Consider the following 19841-nt stretch of genomic DNA (forward strand, 5'->3'; position numbering starts at 1 on the left):
GTGTTTTTCTAGCACCACATTCACATCTTTATGTACTGTACAGTATTGAGATGAAAGGTAGACAAACAGGTCTTTAACTATTCTATTTTATAACCAACTTCTCCTAAGGGGAGGTGGTGGCAAAATGGTAATGTACAGGATCAGAGATGCCAGGCTAATTCTCTGGGGTTGTTAGTTCAAATCACCATGGGAAATGGTGAATTTTGAAGTCAATAAAAATCTGGGTTTAAAAAGTTAGCCCAGTGTTGACTCAGTAATCACTCTCAATTGTATAAACCCATCAGCATCACCACCATTGCCTCCTTAGAGGAGGAAGCTACTATCCTTACCCAGTCTGGCCTACACGTGACTCCAGACCCACAACAACATGCCCTGTGGGCAATAAATGCTAGTGTTACCCACATTCCCTGACCAGATTTAAAGCAGAAACCTACTTGAGTTTCTGAGCGTGTGCTGCTCCTAGCCATTTGATGAATATTTTACTAGTTGCACCTTGGCTGTCTGTCGACAGTGGCACAATATGTTAGATATTTCGCCCCCAAAATCTTTATAAAAGTGGTGAAATAACTTTTCAGAGGCTGACACCCCAGCACCAATCACCCTTCATTTACAAATGCTTAGCCTTTGACAATAGCACTACCTCTCACTGAGTCAGGCATCCAGGGGTTCAATATCCCTGACGTTTTATGTTCGCCAAGGCTCCCTGATTGGACCAGATTAACAGCCCCAATTACAGAACTCAGATTCTGTGGTGGCCAGTTGGCTGACTTTGTTATTTTGTTGTAGTAGGAGTGAAATTTGAAAATCTTCATGACATTTATCAATCTTGTGGAGTGTGCCTGGTTTTCTTTACCCCCCCCCCATAGAGAATCAATGAATCAACCATAGGCATGTTACAGTCACCTTGGGTCCGGGCTGTTCAAACCACTGCCTAATGACTATTCCTTTGAGTCCAGGAAGGTCTCAGCCTTTCTGTTTGGGTTTACTGTTTTCATTCCACATTTTTAATGTGTTTAAAACATCAGTAGAATCAGAAAACACTGTAGAATTGTGACAGTAGATCTTAACACCCTGTCAAAGGCATCTGGGTGTCTAATTCAATACAGTTATTCCCCTGAACGTGACTGAAAAGGGTGTAATTTAGGTAGGCCCGATGACCTGAATTCAGACTGTTGTCAAGTTGGTTGGAATGTGCGTTGTTTTTGACTGTGAAGATTCAGAGTCATTTTCAATGTTGAATAAAGGTTGTTCTTATTAGACTCAGATTGCTTCATTTGGAGGAATTACTTAGGGCTTGTGAGGCCCATGTTGTTTAGGGCCTTGAAGCCTGACTGAAGTCACCCAGTCAGGGGCCCGCTAAACAAAAATAAGACAGCCCCAAAACATTTAAGAGCATGTCATTTGTGGGATCACTTCCCAGAAAGAAAAAAAAGTCATACTTGGAATGTCCTGATCACCCCAGTCCTCCATTTTGGATGGCACAAGATGGGTTGGACCAGTTTTAATAACTTGGGTTAGAGGGAGGAAAGCTCCTCCTCATTGATCAAAAGAACTGTGGGGTTGAGACCTTGCCTTTGACCCCCTCTCAGTCTGTCACCTCCTATTGACATGTGTACATTGACACTGGCCTACACTGTTACGGCTTCACCAGGTGTCTGCTTGAGGTATTCTGTGCATGGTGCTGGGGTAAACGAAACTCCCAGAAATGTCACCATAATTGGAATTAACTACATTTCTTTTAAAATTTATTTTTCTCTGGGGAGGTCTTGTTTTCCAAACAGAGCACTTGTTCACCTCGCTATTGGCAATCTCATGGCCGGATTAGCAGTAGGCCCAGAGGACCACTTTCTCGGTGGAGAGAGTGAGAGATAGAGAGAGAGAGATGATTGGTGGTGGTTTATCCTGAGGGTCATAACATATCAGGTAGGGATGAGGTAGAGAACATGGGAGTTTTAAGGTAAACTCTGTCAGTGTGGGAATTAAACCCTCACTGTTGGTGTCACTCAGCATCACAAACCAGCCATCTAGCCAACTGAGCTAGCTGACCCCAATAATCTTGGAATACCTTGAACTAGTTAAATTGTAAGATCCAAAAACTGTGTATTCCCTATACTAGTAAAGAGCAAAGGGGTGAACTGTCTAATAAGTCAAATAAACGATATGATAGGGTCAATCGAGAGAAGCAATTTCCTCATAAAATCCCAACAATGTGGAAGCAGGCCATTCATTCCATCGAGTCCACACCGACCCTTCCACCTGAACCCAAACCCCCTACCCATAATCCTGCATTTCCCATGGTCAATCTGCCTAACCTGCATATCTTTGGATATGCAGGAGGAAACCAACGCAGTCAAGGGGAGAATGTGCAGACTCACACAGACAGTCACCTGAGGGTGGAATCGAACCCGGGTCCTTGGCACTGTCAGGCAGCAGTGCTAACTACTGAGATGCTCTCCAGTGGTGAAAATCAAACCTACAATTAATTATAACCATCAAATTGTTGTTAGGTGGGATATGGTAGTACAGTGATAATGTTCCTGGACTAATCATTCAGATAGGTCCAGCTAATCCTCTAGGGGCATAGGTTCAGATCTCTGCCAAGGGGATCTCAAATTAATTATAACTATTAAATTGTTGTTAGGTGGGAGATGGTAGTGCAGTAATAATGTGCCTGGACTAATCATTCAGATAGACCCAGCTAATCCTCTAGGAGCATGGGTTCAGACTCTGCCAAGGGGATCACAAATTTCAATGGAATTTTGGGGTGTCATAATGCAGTGGTAGTGTCCCTACCTCTGGGCCAGGGGCCCACATTCAAGTCCTACTTCTTCCAAAGAAATGGACTAACAGTGCTAAGTAGGTTGACCAACGTAAAACTGGAGTAGAGTTTTGAAAGGGTGATCGTCAGGAGCAGTTCCTTGCACACAGGGGTGTTAGAGCGTGGAACTTACTTATCCTCAAAAGGCTGTTGAGGGTCAACTAGAAGTGGGTGTTTTTGTTGGGTGAAACTATTAAGGGAAACAGAACCAAGGTGAGGTGATGGAGTTATGATGGGGATTTGTCATTCTCTAACTGATTGGGGGAAAGGTTTATAGGGGTTGAATAATCTCCTTCCGCTGTCTGTGCGTTGCTTGATCTGACTGGATTCGATACATCACTGTGCTCTAGTGAAAAGCATGAGGTCCATTCATGGCAATCAGGAGGTTATCAGTGTGGCCTCAAAGCTGACAGCTTATGAGAAAGCACTCTAGTCCAAGCAGGGCATTAGAGGGGTAAAAACAATGACTGCAGATGCTGGAAACCAGATTCTGGATCAGTGGTGCTGGAAGAGCACAGCAATTCAGGCAGCATCCGAGGACAGGCAAAATCGACGTTTCGGGCAAAAGCCCTTCATTCCTGATGAAGGGCTTTTGCCCGAAACGTCGATTTTGCCTGTCCTCGGATGCTGCCTGAATTGCTGTGCTCTTCCAGCACCACTAATCCAGAACAAGCAGGGCATTAGCCAGGGCTTTTGTTTGGTTATCTTTGAGTTATAGCTTTACCGTCTAGATTAAAACAAAACAACCCTGGTGTTGTTTTGTTCAGTACTGCGCTCAGACAAGCTGAAGTCTCATCACTCACATTCCTGCCTCTTTCCTCAGCAAAAGGCTGGTGTGACTTTGGAAAGGAAATATTGGCCTTCTTTAGAACTTCACTGACCATTGCCAATGGGTTTTACCAAATAAGTCTCTCATCCTCGGACTGCATGATTTGTCAACACTACATTGACCAATCTGTTCTTAATTATGACGTTGATGTTCGATCATGGCATGGATCATTGGCATCACTATTTTAAACTATAATATTCTCTTCAGTTAAGAGTTGAGTAAATTCATGCCTTTTTTTGGAATACTTTCATTGGATGTGGGTGTTGCTGGCTGGGTCAGTATTTATTGCCTGTCTCTCGTTGCCTGTTGAGAAGGTCGGGGTGAGCTGTTGCAGTCTATTTACTGTGTGTTGACCCACAGTGCCATTATGGAGGGAATTTCAGGATTTTGACCCAGCAATACTGAAGGAATGGCAACATATTTCCAAGGCAGGATGGTGTGTGAATTGGAGGGGAACTTGCAGGGGTTAGTGTTCCCATGTATCTGCTGCTCTTGTCCATCGAGATGGTAGCATTTGTGGGTTTACAAAATACTGCCTAAAAATCTTTGGTGAATTTCCGCAGTGCATCTTGTCGATAGTACACACTTCTGTTGTAGTGGAGGGAGTGAATGTTTATGGATGTGGTTGCAATCAAGTTTTGTCCTGGATGGTGTCAAGCTTCTTGAGTATTGTTGGAGCTGCACCCATCCAGACAAGTGGGGGGTATTTGCTCAAGCTCTTGACTTGTGCCTTGTCGATGGTGGGCAGACTTTGGGGAGTCAGGAGGTGAGTTACTCAGTGCGAGATTACTAGTGTCTGACCATTAGCATTGAATGCAAAAATACAATTGCTCAGGTGTCAGGACTATGTTAATTTACAGTTCTGTCCTAGCCATGTTGAGAAGAAGCTGTGGGGATTTCTTGAAAAAAACTTTAAGGATCAAGTTAGATGACAACTTCTATCTAACGGGAAGCCATGATGCTCCATCTGGGATGGAACTGTGTCCTGCTCTTTGGTTGGTACCAAAAGGCCTTAATTAGCAGAAAAAGTCGGATTCTATATACTGCCCATTTCAAAACAAAATCTCATTGTGAGCATTTTCGGAAGATTCAGTGTTCGATTGAAGTGATCAAAGTGGGGAAGATGTTACATGTGAAAGTTCAGCCTCACGTGTTTTGTTCTTTGTAACCTTTTCATAAATGAGGCAATAGGTTTCAGTACATTCTACTGGAAACCAAGCTGTACTGAACGTCTGGAACAGCGTAGGGGCTGGTTCTACCCGTGAATGAGGAGGGTATAGTCATTGCTAATCTTTAAAAATAAAGATCTCTTTACTTTACTCCCGTTCGCAAAATCATAATAATGTGAGTAACCAGCATCAAAGAAAAAGGGGTGTAACTGAGTTAGTGTGACAGAGTCACAGACACCTATACCACAGCAAAAAGCGCTTTGGCCCATCGGGGCTGTGTCAAAAACAGCCACCTGTCTGAATCCCGTTATTTATTTGAGGCACAGTGTTTGGGAATTAATTTTGGAGAAACGTTAGTAATTTGACAGGAATTTTTGAGAATTGGTTTATGTCAAATTTAGCAGTTGCCTGAGCAGACATGTAAGGTGTGGGATTGGGAATTGGAGAAGGATTTGTTTTGGCTGGTTGAACAGAGAGTTAGATGAATCCAGGAAGAGTACACAAGTGGATTTGTAGTTCATTCTGAAATAATTCCACAGCGGCCGGTATCCTGACACCAAGTCGCCCTTTATATCCACCTGGAGAATCCTTGACACTGATCCAACTCCCTCAGAGTGAGCAGAACCCCTGACATTCCTATTTCTCTCTGTCAGCCAAGGCTCCCTGATTGGACCAGGATAACAGCCTCAGTCAGGGAACTCATATTCTATGAGGTCCACCTGGCTGACCTCGATACAATCACTGCAGCCCTCCCTCTCTGAGCGTGAGGACAGAGGCTTTTTTTTTGTTGTAGCTCCCCCTGGGGCAGTTTAGCACCGGGTCAGATTTCTCCAGCTCTGTCTCTGCTACGGTTGGTGTGTAACACACAGTACCTTATCTCTTGCCCCTGGAGTGTCCCGGAAGAAATTTCTCTTTTCAGGTGGCAAAGGTGTTGAGACAGTAACATCCACCGGGTCCATCTCCGATTCCGAGGTATCTTCAACGCTGATGGCAAGGGAGAACCCATGGGTTCCAGAACAGTCGGAAAGGCTGTCGAGGAGCCGAGCACGTTTTGCTCCCGCACCACTTTGTGTGTCTGCAGCTTTAATTTAGTCCGCGTGTTTGGACAGGACCGTCACACCAACCCAAACTTCCCACGCCACTGGACCTGACCCGGCATTGACCATGCCTCTTACCCATGCAGGGCCATTCCCATGGTTCCTGTCATCCTCTGAAGTAAACTGTCTTGCTTGCTTGGCAGAGTCTTGTGTCCAGCGTTGGTGTTCCTGATGCTGTTCCACCCTCACCCCAGATCCAGGAATGTCAGATTTAACCTGGCGCAGAGTCTTCTCCCCATTAGCAACTCTGCTGGTGCTATCCCTATAGTTGTGTGAGGGCTGGTCCTATAATCCAACAAGAACTGGGACAATTTAGTATCCAGTGAAGCTGTAGGCTGTTTTTTAAGCCTCCTGCCAAAATTTGGACTGCTCTTTCTGCCAGGCCATTGGATGATGGATGATATGGAGCTGTCCTTGTACAACAAATACCATTTGACTTTAGGAAATACCCAAAGTCCCTGCTGGTAATCGGTGGCCCATTATCTGTGACTGACGTTTCTGGAAGGCCATGTATTGCAAAAGGTGTGACAGTTTTTCTGTCATTGCCCCTGTGTTTGATGAATGAACTCTGCACATCCAGCCACTTTGAGTAGGTGTCCACAATGATGAAGAACATCGAGTCCATGAAAGGACTTGTAACCAAGTATCGGGTTTACCCGGCCACTCCCACAAATGTGGGAAGCCATTGGTGGTAATCTTTGTTGAAACTTTATTGCTGGAACAGCACAGCAGGTCAGGCAGCATCCAGGGAACAGGAGATTCGACGTTTCGGGCACAGGCCCTTCTTCAGGAATGAGCAGAGAGTGTTCAGCAGGAGAAGATAAAAGGTAGGGAGGAGGGACTTGGAGGAGAGGAGTTGGAAATGTGATAGGTGGAAAGAGGTCAAGGTGAGGGTGATAGGTCGGAGTAGGATGGAGGCGGAGAGGTCAACAAGAAGACTGCAGGTCAGGAAGGCGGTGCCAGGCTGGAGGGATCCGGCTGAGACAACTGCCTTGTCAGATCCACACCCCCCACCGACCCAACCTCCACTCCCGGCACCTTCCCTTGCAACCGCAGGAGGTGCAACACTTGCGCCCACACCTCCCCCCTCACTTCCCTCCAAGGCCCCAAAGGAAACTTCCATACCCGCCACAGATTCACCTGCACCTCCACCCACATCATCTACTGCATCCGCTGCAACCGGTGTGGCCTCCTCTATATTGGGGAGACAGGCCGCCTACTTGCGGAGCGATTCAGAGAGCACCTCTGGGCCACCCGGACGAACCAACCCAACCAACATGTAGCACAGCATTTCAACTCCCCCTCCCACTACAGGTCTGTTTGGAGGTGGCGGAAGTGATGGCGGATGATGCGCTGTACATGGAGATTGGTGGGGTGGTAGGTGAGGACCAGTGGGGTTCTGTCCTGGTGGCGGTTGGAGGGGCAGGGCTCAAGGGCGGAGGAGCGGGAAGTGGAGGAGATGCGGTGGAGGGCACCGTCGACCACGTCGGGGGGGAAATTGCGGTCCTTGAAGAAGGAGGCCATCTGTGTTGTACGTATTTTGAACTGGTAATCTTTGTCCTTAGTGGCACTCCGGGCACTGCCCCACCAACACCGGTATGTCTGCATCCAATACTGGCCACCAGACGTAACTTCTCACCAACATCTTCATTTTCATTTTGGAAGCCCCTGGATGGCCCTGGTGGAGTTTAGCCAGTACCTGGCAGCGAACTTTGCTCAGGATAATTACTCTTCCTCCCCATAATAATATGCCGTCTTCTACTGTGATCTGGTCTCTCCAGTTCCAAAAAGGTTTCACTTCTGCATGTGACGGCTCTTTGGTTTGCCTCTTCACCACCAGCTATTTCAGTTTTGCCAGAACATGATCTCCCTGCACCAAACGTTTGATAGTCAGCTGTATCTGTATCTGTGTGTAGAAAATTTAAAACCATTACGGACTCTTCCAGTGGCAGTACCACTGATGGTGTATCTGCCAGCGGGAGACAGCTCAATGCACCCACATTTGCTACTTGGACTCCCAGACGGTGTCCCAACCTGTAATTATATGCATTTAGTATTCCAGCCCACTGCAGAATTCAGCCTGAAGATATGGGCGGCACTGCCTTGTCCTCTTTAAGTAGACCTATTAGGAGTTTGTGGCTTGTTATTATTACAAATTTACATCTGTAAAGGTATTGGTGGAACTTCCTGACTCTAAATATAACCTCCAATCATTCGTACTCAATATGAGCATTTGTATGCTCTGCATTAGCCAAAGTCTTGGATGCATATGCTATTGGGCAATCCTCATTGGGCCACCAACGACCTAATGCTACCCTGTGCCAATGGGGAGGCATTGCTTGTCAATACCAGATCTCACTTGGGATCATAGTGTGCTCATACCTTAGAATATGCTAGCTGTTTCTTCACTTCCCTGAAAGCTATGTCTTGGCTATGTGCCCATTTCTAAGGCTGATCCCTGTTTGGAGTTGATGCCAAGGTGCCAGGATGGAGGCCGGGTTATGTATGAACATTTCCATAAGAATTCACCAGCCTAGGGAAAGACCTAAGCTCCGGTACTGACCTGGGAACTAGGGCACCTTTGATTACCACCAGGATATATGAACACCAATTGGACACCAAAAGACATGACTCACCATCAATAGTTTTGATACATACAGACAAAGAAGGGCACCATTTTGACTGGGACAACACACACGTCCCAGGACAGGTGAAACAAAGACACTCACGAGAATTCTTAGAGGCATGGCATTCTAACCAGAACTCCACCAATAAGCACATCGATTTAAATCCTGTCTAACTTCCCTCGAAAAAAAGAACTCACCCACCTTAAGAAACCAAGACCTATAAGTACAGAGGCGGGACATATCACCAGCACTTCACCGGAGACTCTCACTGATGATGTTACCTAGTATGGTGATGAAACATCTGAAAACAAACCTTCCAGCTCAGTGAGCTAACTTACAACCTTAAGAAACCAAGACCTATAAGTACAGAGGTGGGATATATCACCAGCACTTCACCGGAGACTCTCACTGATGATATTACCTAGTATGGTGATGAAATGTCTGAAAACAAACCTTCCAGCTCAGTGAGCTAACTTACATACATATCATCAACCTGAGCTACAAATCTTATCAAAAATCAGTCCACAAGCTGTAAGGAGAATTGCTTGTTGCATTTCATCTGCCCCAGTGTCATTTGCCTGAAAAAGAATAACACAGTCTTTGCACATACTGGGCCCAGCCTTCAACAGTATGATTGAATGCATCACGTTTCCCAAGTAACGGCATGATGTCAGAAATGTTTACCCCAACTGTTGCCAGTGAATTTCTCTAGGAGTGTGCTTTTCACTCTGCCACTGAAATAATTGCACAGAGGTCGGTGTCCCATCACCAAGTCACCCTTTATTTACAGGGGGAGAGTCCTTGACACTGATCCAGCTCCCTCAGAGCCAGCTCTCAGAGTGAATAGAACCTCTGACACTCCAGTTCTTTTCAGACAGCCAGGGCTCCCTTATTGAACCAGCCCCAATCAGGGAACTCAGATTCCCTGAGATCCATCTGGCTGACCTCATTACAATCAGTAGACATTAGACATTAAAATGTAACATTGAAGGTGGGCGTTGGGGAACAGGGACACCCCTCAAACTTTTACCAGGTTAACAAGAAAGCCATTGAAGGTTGGTAAATGTGAAAACAAAGCCACAGCAATCCATCAGCCTCTGAAATGGAAAGAGGTGAGCACTCTGGCCTGTCTCTTCTCCACAAAGGGAGCTGGTGTTGGACTGGGGTGGACAAAGTTAAAAATCACAAATCACCAGGTTATAGTCCAACAGGTTTATTTGGAGGCACTAGCTTTTGGTGCTAGCTACCTGACAAAGGAGCACCACTTTGAACACTAGTGCTTCCAAATAAACCAGTTGGTCTATAACCTGATGCTGTGTGATTCTTAACTTCATAAAGGGTGGACATGGTCAGTGCAGGACAATCTCTACACAGACTGAACACAACCTAAAGAATGGCATGGGCTAGACTGCCGGTGAACCCTCCTTGTGAATGATTAGATTAGATTCCCTACAGTGTGGAAACAGGCCCTTTGGTCCAGCAAGTCCACACCGACCCTCCAAAGAGTAACCCACCCAGACCCATTTCCCTCTGACTAATGCATGTAATACTATGGGCAATTTAGCATGGCCAATCCACCTGACCTACACATCTTTGGACTATGGGAGGTGCTGGTGTCAGACTAGGGTGGACAAAGTCTGAAGTCACACGTCACCAGGTTATAGTCCAAAGGGTTTATTTGAAACCACAAGCTTTCGGAGCACTGCTCCTCCTTCAGGTGAAAATTCAACCTGTTGGACTATAAACTGGTGTCATGATTAGATTAGATTAGATTCCCTGCAGTATGGAAACAGGCCCTTTGGCTGAACAAGTCCACACTGACCCTCCGAAGAGTAACCTACCCAGACCCATTCCCCTACATTTACCCTGAACACTATGGACAATTTAGCACAGCATGTGACTTCTGACCTCCTTGTGAAATCCTGCAGTAACCTGTTGCTGATGTTAAACTTATGAACTGCAACACATTTCCCTGCTTTAATATGAGTGGTTTATGATTGATTTCAAGTTGGTTACCATGACAGTAACAAGTGTCATATGAACCAAATGTTCACCCTCATATCACAAACAACCATTGGTTTGATTTCTGGAGCTCCCCTATTGCTTCTTAATAATTTACTTGTCTGTCATGTTAATGCTTTCTGTAAGGTGGCCTGGTGGTTATGCCACTGGATAGCTCATCTAGCAGCTCAGGTTAATGTCCTGTGGACACAAGTTGGAATCCTACAATACCAGCCGGTGAAATTCAAACTCAATTGATTGAAAAGTCTGGGATTGAAGGCTGGTCTCAGGAAGTAAAAGGTTAAGTCACTGTAGTCTTACCAGACCATAGGGCTGATTGCTCATTAGAGAGGAATAAGTGGTGGTGTTGTTTAACCTGAGGGTCACCTCAGCCAGAGCAGAAATTGAACCTGTGCTGATAGTGTCACTCTGTATTGCTGACTGAGCCCTAGTCTCAGTAATGATGAACATAAACCATTGCTCGTCATTCTGAACTAACTTCACAGAGGCTGGTTTCCCATTACCAAGTCACCCTTTGTTTATGCATGCATAGTACAGGACACTGACCCAGCTTCCTCAGAGCCAGATCCTAGAATGAACAGAACCTCCTCCACTCCTATTTATTTATTTTTTCTTTTTTTTTAAACCCCCACACTACCGCCTAACTGCAGTAGTGCTTAGATTTATCCCCAGCACCCATGTTGTGTGTGTGCAGGTGCGAGACACAGTAAAAGACACAAGGTGCACAAACCTTTATTCAAATTTGCATCACCAGGAAGAAAGGAAACACCTTAGTGGCCAGTGACAAGCAGTGCCCTTCACATCAAAGGGCAATACTGTGTGATCAAACAGTGAAGGGGAGGGCAGGGATTAAATCAAAATAAAGTTGGAGGGGGAAATAATGCACTCCACTCCCTGCGGCGCCCACCTCTCCCTGAACAGCTCCAGAGTGTCGGTGGACACCGCGTGCTCCTTTTCCAGAGATACCCGGGCTCTAACATAAACGCTCCTATTTATATCTGTCAGCCAGGACTCCCTGATTGGACCAGATTAACAGCAGGGACTAAATCAAAATAAAGTTGGAGGGGAAAATAATGCACTCCACTCCCTGCGGCGCCCACCTCTCCCTGAACAGCTCCAGGGTGTCGGTGGACACCGCGTGCTCCTTTTCCAGAGATACCCGGGCTCTAACATAAACGCTCCTATTTATATCTGTCAGCCAGGACTCCCTGATTGGACCAGATTAACAGCCCCAATCAAGGAACTCATATTCTATGAGGTCCACCTGGCTGACTTCATTACAATCACGACAGTTAAAAGCTTGCCTTTTTAGAGAAGGAAATCCACCATTCTTATCAGGTCTGGTCTACGTGTGACTCCTGGTCCAGAGAACCTCGGTAACTGCCCCTGAAATGACCTACCAAGCCACTCAGTTCAAGGGCAGTTAGGGATGGCCAACAATTGTGGGTCTGGCCAGTGATGCCCACGTCCCACGGAAGATTGCATTTTTTGAAAAGTTAGTTTTCTGTGAAAGAACATGCATTTGTATAAGCACTTTTTGTCATGTCCCAGCGAAGTGTTTGCAAAGTGTGGTCAGTATTACACGCAGGGAAAGAGGGTAGCCATTTTGTGCATTGCAATCTCTGATAAGACCGGAGTGATTGGATCTCGTCTAATTTTTTGGAGACGTTGTTTGAGCAGAAAATATTTAGCGGAAACCTTCTCCCAAGGGATCCTTTGTCAAGGTCATGGTCATGGGGGAGGGGGGTCTCAGTCACCTGACAGACAGTGTCTCCAACACTGCAGCACTCCCTCAGGCCTGTGCTGGAGGGTCAGCCTCAGTTTAACCTTCTGTTCCAGATGGGGGAGCAAGTGCATGACCAACTGGACGTCAGCTAAATGATGAGACAGACGCACTATTCCTCTCTCTCTCAGAGGCTGCACAGCTTCCTGTGTATTTCTGCTATTTCCTGTTGACACCAAGAATGTGGCCAAACTTGGAGAAAGTAAATAACAGCCTTTTACTATGACAGCGAGGCTCTTGACAGATCTTTTAAAAAATAAGTTTACATTTCCCTGCCAGTTTGGAAACAATCCACTTAAAAGCTTCCATATTTTAATGTGGGATCATATGAAAATACTAACGCAACCCTACCCTTAATGAAAGAATTGAAAGCTGGACGTTATTATGGGAGGTATGGCAAGATGACTTCTAATATCTCCCTCTTTTCATTGACATTGTTAACCCTTTTTGTTTCAGATGTTCTAATGATGCCATTAAAGTGTCAGCAAGGGATTGTCAAATGATGTTCCCTCATTATTTTTAATTTCTCGTTCAACTTCATCCAGCACTTTTAGGACTGCAATAATTGCTTTGCTAAATGTTGGTGGTTTGCCTGAAGGCACAAATCCCAGGCAGTTAATCCTTCGCTTTATTAATAATTAGGTACATACTGGTAAGAAAGGGAAGTGGGACGGTTACATTTGAAGCTGGTATGAATTGAGTACGTGGACGGTGGACAGTTGGATAGTCTCCCTTGATCAAAACCATCGACTAAACCTATTCTGGAACACTCTCCTCATTCCAAAAGATCTCTGTTCGGTCCCTCCCTTGACAGCATCCACCTTTGGAACAAAAGTGAAAAGTACAATTCTCTCATTAGAGAGAATTTAGTGGTGGTTTAAGCCAAGAGTCAGGTGAGAGGAGAGATTGAGAAGGAGAGTCATTTATCTGGGTGTGGGATTTGAACCTGTATTGTTGGTGTTACAAGCTAGCTGTCCAGCCAACTGAGCAACATAGTCCCAATTGTTTTGGATGTTTATTGGGGAGCCAAAATGCCAGGCATGGATTTTGAAGTGAATGGGATGGGACTGATTGCCTCATTCTAATTCCTGACTAAGAATGAGATGTTCCAGATGATTTGATATTGTTTCATTCCTTTGTAGGATGTCGGGCTCGGGCAGAATTTCTTATCTGTCCTGTACCTTGAATCAGGGTGATTTGTTTTTTTTTATTAAATGGGTGAGTGTGATGGCCTGCTGGCTGTCCTCCCCAACTCTGCTGTTGCACCTGAAGGAAGGGTGGTGAGGAGGGCTGGAGGAAACCAAAGACAAATTGGCGTTAAATAAGAGATGGGACCGGTGTAAAGAGAAGGCCGGCAATTGTCAGCAAAGAGCAGTGTAGGGGAGCCCAGCTTTGCGACTTGCCTGCCCATACCTCACCTCCACAGCTGTTCCTTCGAACAGTCAGTGGATGCAACAGAGGGAAACTATTTAATTCTGCAATCTTACTCAATCCATTGAATTCCAAAAAGAGGGGGGATGTTTGGGAAGCACATTTTAATTATTACTCCAGGCCCAAGTTAATATTACTTGTAAGGCCAACATTGCCTTTTTAAAATGTATCTCAATCGCCTATTTGTTGTCATTTATCCACCTTGTATACTAACCTGTTCCACTCCTATTTATTCCCCGAGTGTTATTCTCTGTAGCTTGCATGGCTGTCTGCTTGCATGTTGGTATTGTGTGAGTCTGTTTGTGGGTTTGTTATGGGATTGCAACCAATGGAAAATACTTGGAGTTCATGTTGCTCTACAGTACTGCATTAGCAAAGATACAATTGCTGCATAATATGCAAAGGAATTAGAGTTTGGTTCAAATTCACGGTTATACTGACTTCAGGGATGGTACAGGCTCATTTGGAAAATAGAGTATGAACATTCCAGATCCTCTTCAAACAGATTTCAACATGCATTTTGTTTTTTTCTTCCTTATCGTCCATTCTCCGAAGCTCCACGTGAATGGATCTGCGAAGATTCCGAATGGATGGTTCATCCTAATCCCCATCCCTGCCCCTGTGCAGCCAGAGAGGTGGTCAGACAGGAGGAAAACCCTCTTTTTTAGCCACTCCAAGCTTGGAGGTGTCCCTGGCTCCGTCCCAATGCGATTGGTGCAAGTTGGCTCATTGCCCAGCTGCCTTGTGGCACTGTGACTGTGCCCTGGCCACTTTCTGTACTTAGAAAGCTCCAGCAAATTGGCAATGTGGGGAGAACAGCATTTACGAAATCTGCAATGTTTTTAATGCGTCCATCCATGGAATTGACTTCGTTGTACTGAAACTTTGAATTGAAGCAATCCCTATTCAGTTTCTCAATTTGATTTTTGTCAAAAAGCCGTTGAATTTGATAAGGGCGGTGTTTAACTTCCACTCTGCTGTAACCCCAAAACTGTCAGCAGAGTCTAGACTGACTGATTATCCTGGTCAGTTCGCTGCTGTACTGTGTTGCAGTGAGCTCCATGTTAGATGCTGTACATTGCTTGGGGGGCTGATGGTATGGCCTGTTTTCCACTTCTCTGCCCTGTTCTTTCTTACAGTTGGGCCAGTATCCTCACTTACGGGAGGAAATGGACCGAATTGTGACCACTCATATCCGAGATCGTGAGGGCAGGACCAAAGAACAGGTATGGAATCGGGAATGGCCAGAGTGGCTTGTGTCATAAACCTTTTCTCAAGGATACTATGTCCTTGGTTTTTCTTCAGAAGGGTCGTAAATCAGCTCCCGGCTCTGAGATGGCTAGTTTGGTACAGAGATGAAAAAGAATTTTGAGGGGCCTTTTGTTTCTGTGTAAGCAGATGAGACTTCAGGCCAAAGTGGTCATGTTTTAGAAGTGACTTGTATAATGAAAGGGGAGTGGGGAGTCCTGAAAACTGATGTTAAGTGAGAATCAGTTCAGCAGTGGACTGCATGAAGAAAGGCTGATAAACTCTTTCTCCTCCTGCTCTTCTAACTTTGACCTGTAAGGCTCTGTTTCGGTTTTACACTATGTTTTTGGGGTTTGTGTATTGGGACTGTGGTGCACCTTCGGAACAGCATAATTAAGTCTAGTTTGGATAGACTGGGTTCTGTAGATATTCTTTGTGCTGTTCTTTGTGTTTCATTCTGTAATTTTGTGAATACATTTTTGTCTGTTTTAAAACCTGATAGTCAACCTAGCTATCTTACTCTGGGTAACTTTCACTGTACACTTACCGAAACAAATTGCAAAGTTATTGTCTGGGCTGCCTGCTTAAGAATGTTTTGAGTGGCCTGGCCTAGTCCATAGCACTTGCCTTTGTTTTGGAATGGGGTCTAGATTAGAGTGGGGCTGGAAAAGCACAGCAGGTCAAGCAGCATCCGAGGAGCAGAAAAATCGACGTTTTGGGCAAAAGCCTTAATGGGCCAGGATACTGGGGCTCAGGTCTCAGTAACGAATGATCAAACATCTATCTATTCTCAGTGCATTTTCCAACACTTTCTCCGTAACCTTTAATGCTATGAGGTTTCAAGTGCAGTCGATTTTGGTGTAACATGTATTTCTTCAATACGAACTGGCTTCAACGCGATTGTAGAATTTAGGCTGTTATTTGTAGAACATGAACTTTCCTTATCTCTATTGGCTATACAGTAACACATTTCTGGCCCCATTTGTTTAAATGGTATGGCTATTTCGCGATTTTCTTACACCGCGAGATTGCACGGTGTAAGAAAGTCAGTGTTCCTGTCTCTATCATTCCTTCAGTCGCTGAGTCCCACATTCCCGCCACCCTCTGGGTGAAATGTTTTTTTCCTCAACTCTTCTCTAAACCTCCCACCTTAAAGTGTGGCCCCTGGTTAGTGACCCCTCTACAAGGAAGAAAGGTTTTTTTCCTATTACTCTCCATGTTCCTCAGCACTTTGCAAACTCAATCAGATCCTCCCCAACTTCCTCCACGCGAAGGGAAACATCCCCAGCCTGTCTGGTCTCTCTTCATGGCTGAATCACCCCAGCCCAGGGGCATCCTGCTCAATCCCTTCCGCACCCTCTCTAGTGCAATCACATCCTTGCTATTGTGTGGAGACCAGAACTGCTTATAATGCTTGAGCTGTGACCTAACTAACATTGTGTATAGTTACAGCATAACCTTCCTCCTGTTGTATTCGGGTAGGTGGTGAACGTTGAGCCTAATAAAATCTGGAATGAAGAGCCAGCTAATAGTCACCATGTAACCACTGTTAATTGTCATAATTGTCATCTCTTCAAAGCATTTGTGTCAGGCACACGATATAAAAGCTTAAATACACATACCAACAGTTCAAGAACAGCTTCTTCCCCTGCTGTTACTAGACTGCCGAATGGACCTCTCAAATTTCAAATCTAACGTTGATCTTGCTTTTTGCGTAACTTCTTTCGCGCTGTAACTTTGTTCTCCTCACTCCGTTTTGCCACCTTATGATCTTCGTATGGTATGATTTGCCTGTACTGCACGTGAAACAAAACTTTTCACTGTACTGAGGTACCTGTGACAATAGCAAATCAAGTCATAAAATCTGGCTCACTAATATCCTTCTTTTAGGGAAGCAAATCTGCAGTCCTTGCCTGGTCTGGCCTACATGTGACTCCAGACCCACAGCAATGTGGTTGACTCTTAACTGCCCTCAATGTAGTAATGGGATAGTCAACAAATACTTACCTGGCCAGTGATGACAATGCCTTGTGAATGAATTTTAAAAATAAATATAATTCTTTTAGTGTTTCCAACTGGGTTGCGAGTGGAACATTTCCTGTTGGAGAGCTCTCATACATTTCCAACTTTGTGTGAGAAGCTTCTTGTCAAGTCTATGTGCATCAAAGTATTTGTTTTGGCGTAAAACACAGCAATAAAGAAACCATATGATGCCCTTTGAACAGCGGTTGCAGGATTTCTATGAGCATTGGAGGAACTGATCTCTTCAGGACAAAGAAAAAGACCAGAAAGCATATACACAAACTGACATCATGGAACTGTGGCATGAAGCAGTGTCAGTGGAAGCCACTCAGCCCATTGTGCTTTGCTAGCACATTGCAAGATCTATCCAGTTGGTTGTACTCCCACCCTCCTCTGACCTTTTCTGTTGTCTGTACCGTGTGTTCCTTTTATTTTTGGAATTATCAGAGTTGTATAAAAATACTCATACCCATGGAAAAAAAACTTATTTTTAAACCAAAGCAGGTTTTAAGAAGCAGTGAAAAAAAATTGATTTGTACAGACTTTTGACAGTCTCACACCTTCTGAAAATGCTTCTTTCTGAAATGAATAGGGTGCAGATAATTCCTCCCCACACCCCGCAGATATTTGTCTAAATTTCTTCATAAAAGTTCTGCTTTCCCCTGACCTTTTCAGGTAGCAGTCGACAAAAGTCGACACATGTTGCACTCCAGTTAAAAATGTAACACTTCATCTTCCCTCCCAGAGGGCCACAACGTTCTGGGGAGTTACACTCGTGTCTGAGTTGATCAGCCCAGTGGAAGCTGACAGAAACAACCAACATCATGTGACGAAGTGGGATCTTGGCCAAAAATTCCAATGAGAAATGTGGTGCTCGAAAAACACAGCGGGCCAGGCAGCATCCGAGGAGCAGGAGAATCGACATTTCGGGCATAAGCCCTTCAAAAAGAAGGGCTTATGCCTAAAACGTCGATTCTCCTGCACCTTGGATGCTGCCTGGCCTGTTGTGTTTTAGAAGGGCTTATGCCCGAAACGTCGATTCTCCTGCTCCTCGGATGCTGCCTGGCCTGCTTTGTTTTTCCAGCACCACCTATTTCAACTCTGGTACTCCAGCATCTGCAGTCCTCACTTTCTCCCAAAACTTCCAATGAGCCAATATGGCCGCCACCCTCAGCCACAGTCCTAATAATAAAGCTGATTGGCAGTGGAGATGACGGCCTAGTGGTATTCTCACCTGACTGTTAATCCAGTGACCCAGATAACGTTCTGGGGACCTGGGTTCAAATCCTGTTACAGCAGATCGTGGAATTTGAATTCAATCAATATTTGGAATTAAGGATCTCATGATGGCCATGAATTGATTGTTGGTAAAAGTTCATCTGGTTAACTAATGTCTGCTTGGGAAGGAAACTGCTTACCTTACCTGGTCTGGCCTACGTGTGACTCCAGACCCACAGCAATGTGGTTGACTCTTAACTGCCCCCTGGATAATTCAGGATCGGGCAATAAATGCTGGCCTAGCCAGTGATGCTTCTATCCCTGTAAATGAATAAAATAAAGACAATTAATATCTAATTGTCAAATTCCACTCATCAGTACGTAAATAACTGGTTAAAAAAAGTTTTTAACAAGTTAATAATTGGCTGTTCTGTGGCTGTTTTGGCGCAGTGGTAGTATCCATACCTTTGGGTCATTAGGTCCAAATTCCTGTCCCACCTGCTCCAGAGGTGCATAATAATATCTCTGAACAGAACATCTTTTAAATAGAATTTTTTTTCTTTAAAGAACTGTTCCTCGGAGGAGTCAAATAAAAGCAAAAGACTCCAGATGTTGGAAATAGGCCGATACAAATGACACAGCAAAAAGGGGGCATACGGCCCATCTTATCCATGCTGACCCAGGCGCCCTTTCTAATCCCATCTTTCTGCCGTTTGACAGCACATAAGATGCAGACCCAGGTACTTCTAAGAAGAGTTTCAAGACTCTGCCTCCACCATCAACTCAGGCAGCCAATTCTAGACCCCCACTATCCTCTGTGTAAAAAAAGGGTTCTCCTCGCGTCCTCTCTTCTCCTTCTGGCATGCAGCCCGAATCTACAACCAGTGGCCTTTGGACTCTCAGAACCGTTCTGGTGAAAGGTCACTGGACTTGGAACGTTAACTTTGTTTTCTCTGTCTGCAGATAGTGCCAGACCTGCTGAGTTTCTCCAGCAATTTCTGCTTTGTTTTCAGATTTCTAGCTGTTCTTTATTTTATATAATAAACATTCCCGTACATCAAGATTGAGCGTAACTTCTGCTGAAGACTTTGTGTGAGTATCCTACCTCAGGGTAACCGTGACCTAGACTGACACAATAAGGAGCATTAGAGCTGGAAATGTGTTGCTGGAAAAGCGCAGCAGGTCAGGCAGCATCCAGGGAACAGGAGAATCGACGTTTCGGGCATAAGCCCTTCTTCAGGAATGGGGAAAGTTTGTCCAGCAGGCTAAGATAAAAGGTAGGGAGGAGGGACTTGGGGGAGGGGCGTCAGAAATGTGATAGGTGGAAAGAGGTCAAAGTGAGGGTGATAGGTCAGACTGGGGTGGGGGCGGAGAGGTCGGGAAGAAGATTGCAGGTTAGGAAGGCGGTGCTGAATTTGATGGATTTGACTGAGACAGGCTGGGGAGAGGGGAAATGAGGAAACTGGTGAAACCCGAGTTCATCCCTTGTGGTTGGAGAGTTCCTAGCCGGAAGATGAGGCGTTCTTCATCCAACCGTCGTTTCGCTGTGGTCTGACGATGGAAGAGTCCAAAGACCT

At 45.1% G+C, this 19841-nt stretch overlaps 1 protein-coding gene across 11 annotated transcripts in view; it reads left to right on the plus strand.

Annotated features, from left to right (window-relative positions):
* The window catches only part of LOC122564941 (dynamin-1), a 243150-nt gene that overhangs the window by 105912 nt on the left and 117397 nt on the right, over window positions 1–19841 (plus strand). For all 11 annotated transcript variants that reach the window (XM_043720440.1, XM_043720447.1, XM_043720444.1 and 8 more), the window contains exon 11: window positions 14916–15002. In XM_043720440.1, the coding sequence (XP_043576375.1) occupies window positions 14916–15002 (87 nt within the window). The remainder of the gene's footprint in view (window positions 1–14915; window positions 15003–19841) is intronic.

The sequence above is a fragment of the Chiloscyllium plagiosum genome, chromosome 30 (genome assembly GCF_004010195.1).
Source record: "Chiloscyllium plagiosum isolate BGI_BamShark_2017 chromosome 30, ASM401019v2, whole genome shotgun sequence".
Taxonomy (NCBI): Eukaryota; Metazoa; Chordata; class Chondrichthyes; order Orectolobiformes; family Hemiscylliidae; genus Chiloscyllium; species Chiloscyllium plagiosum.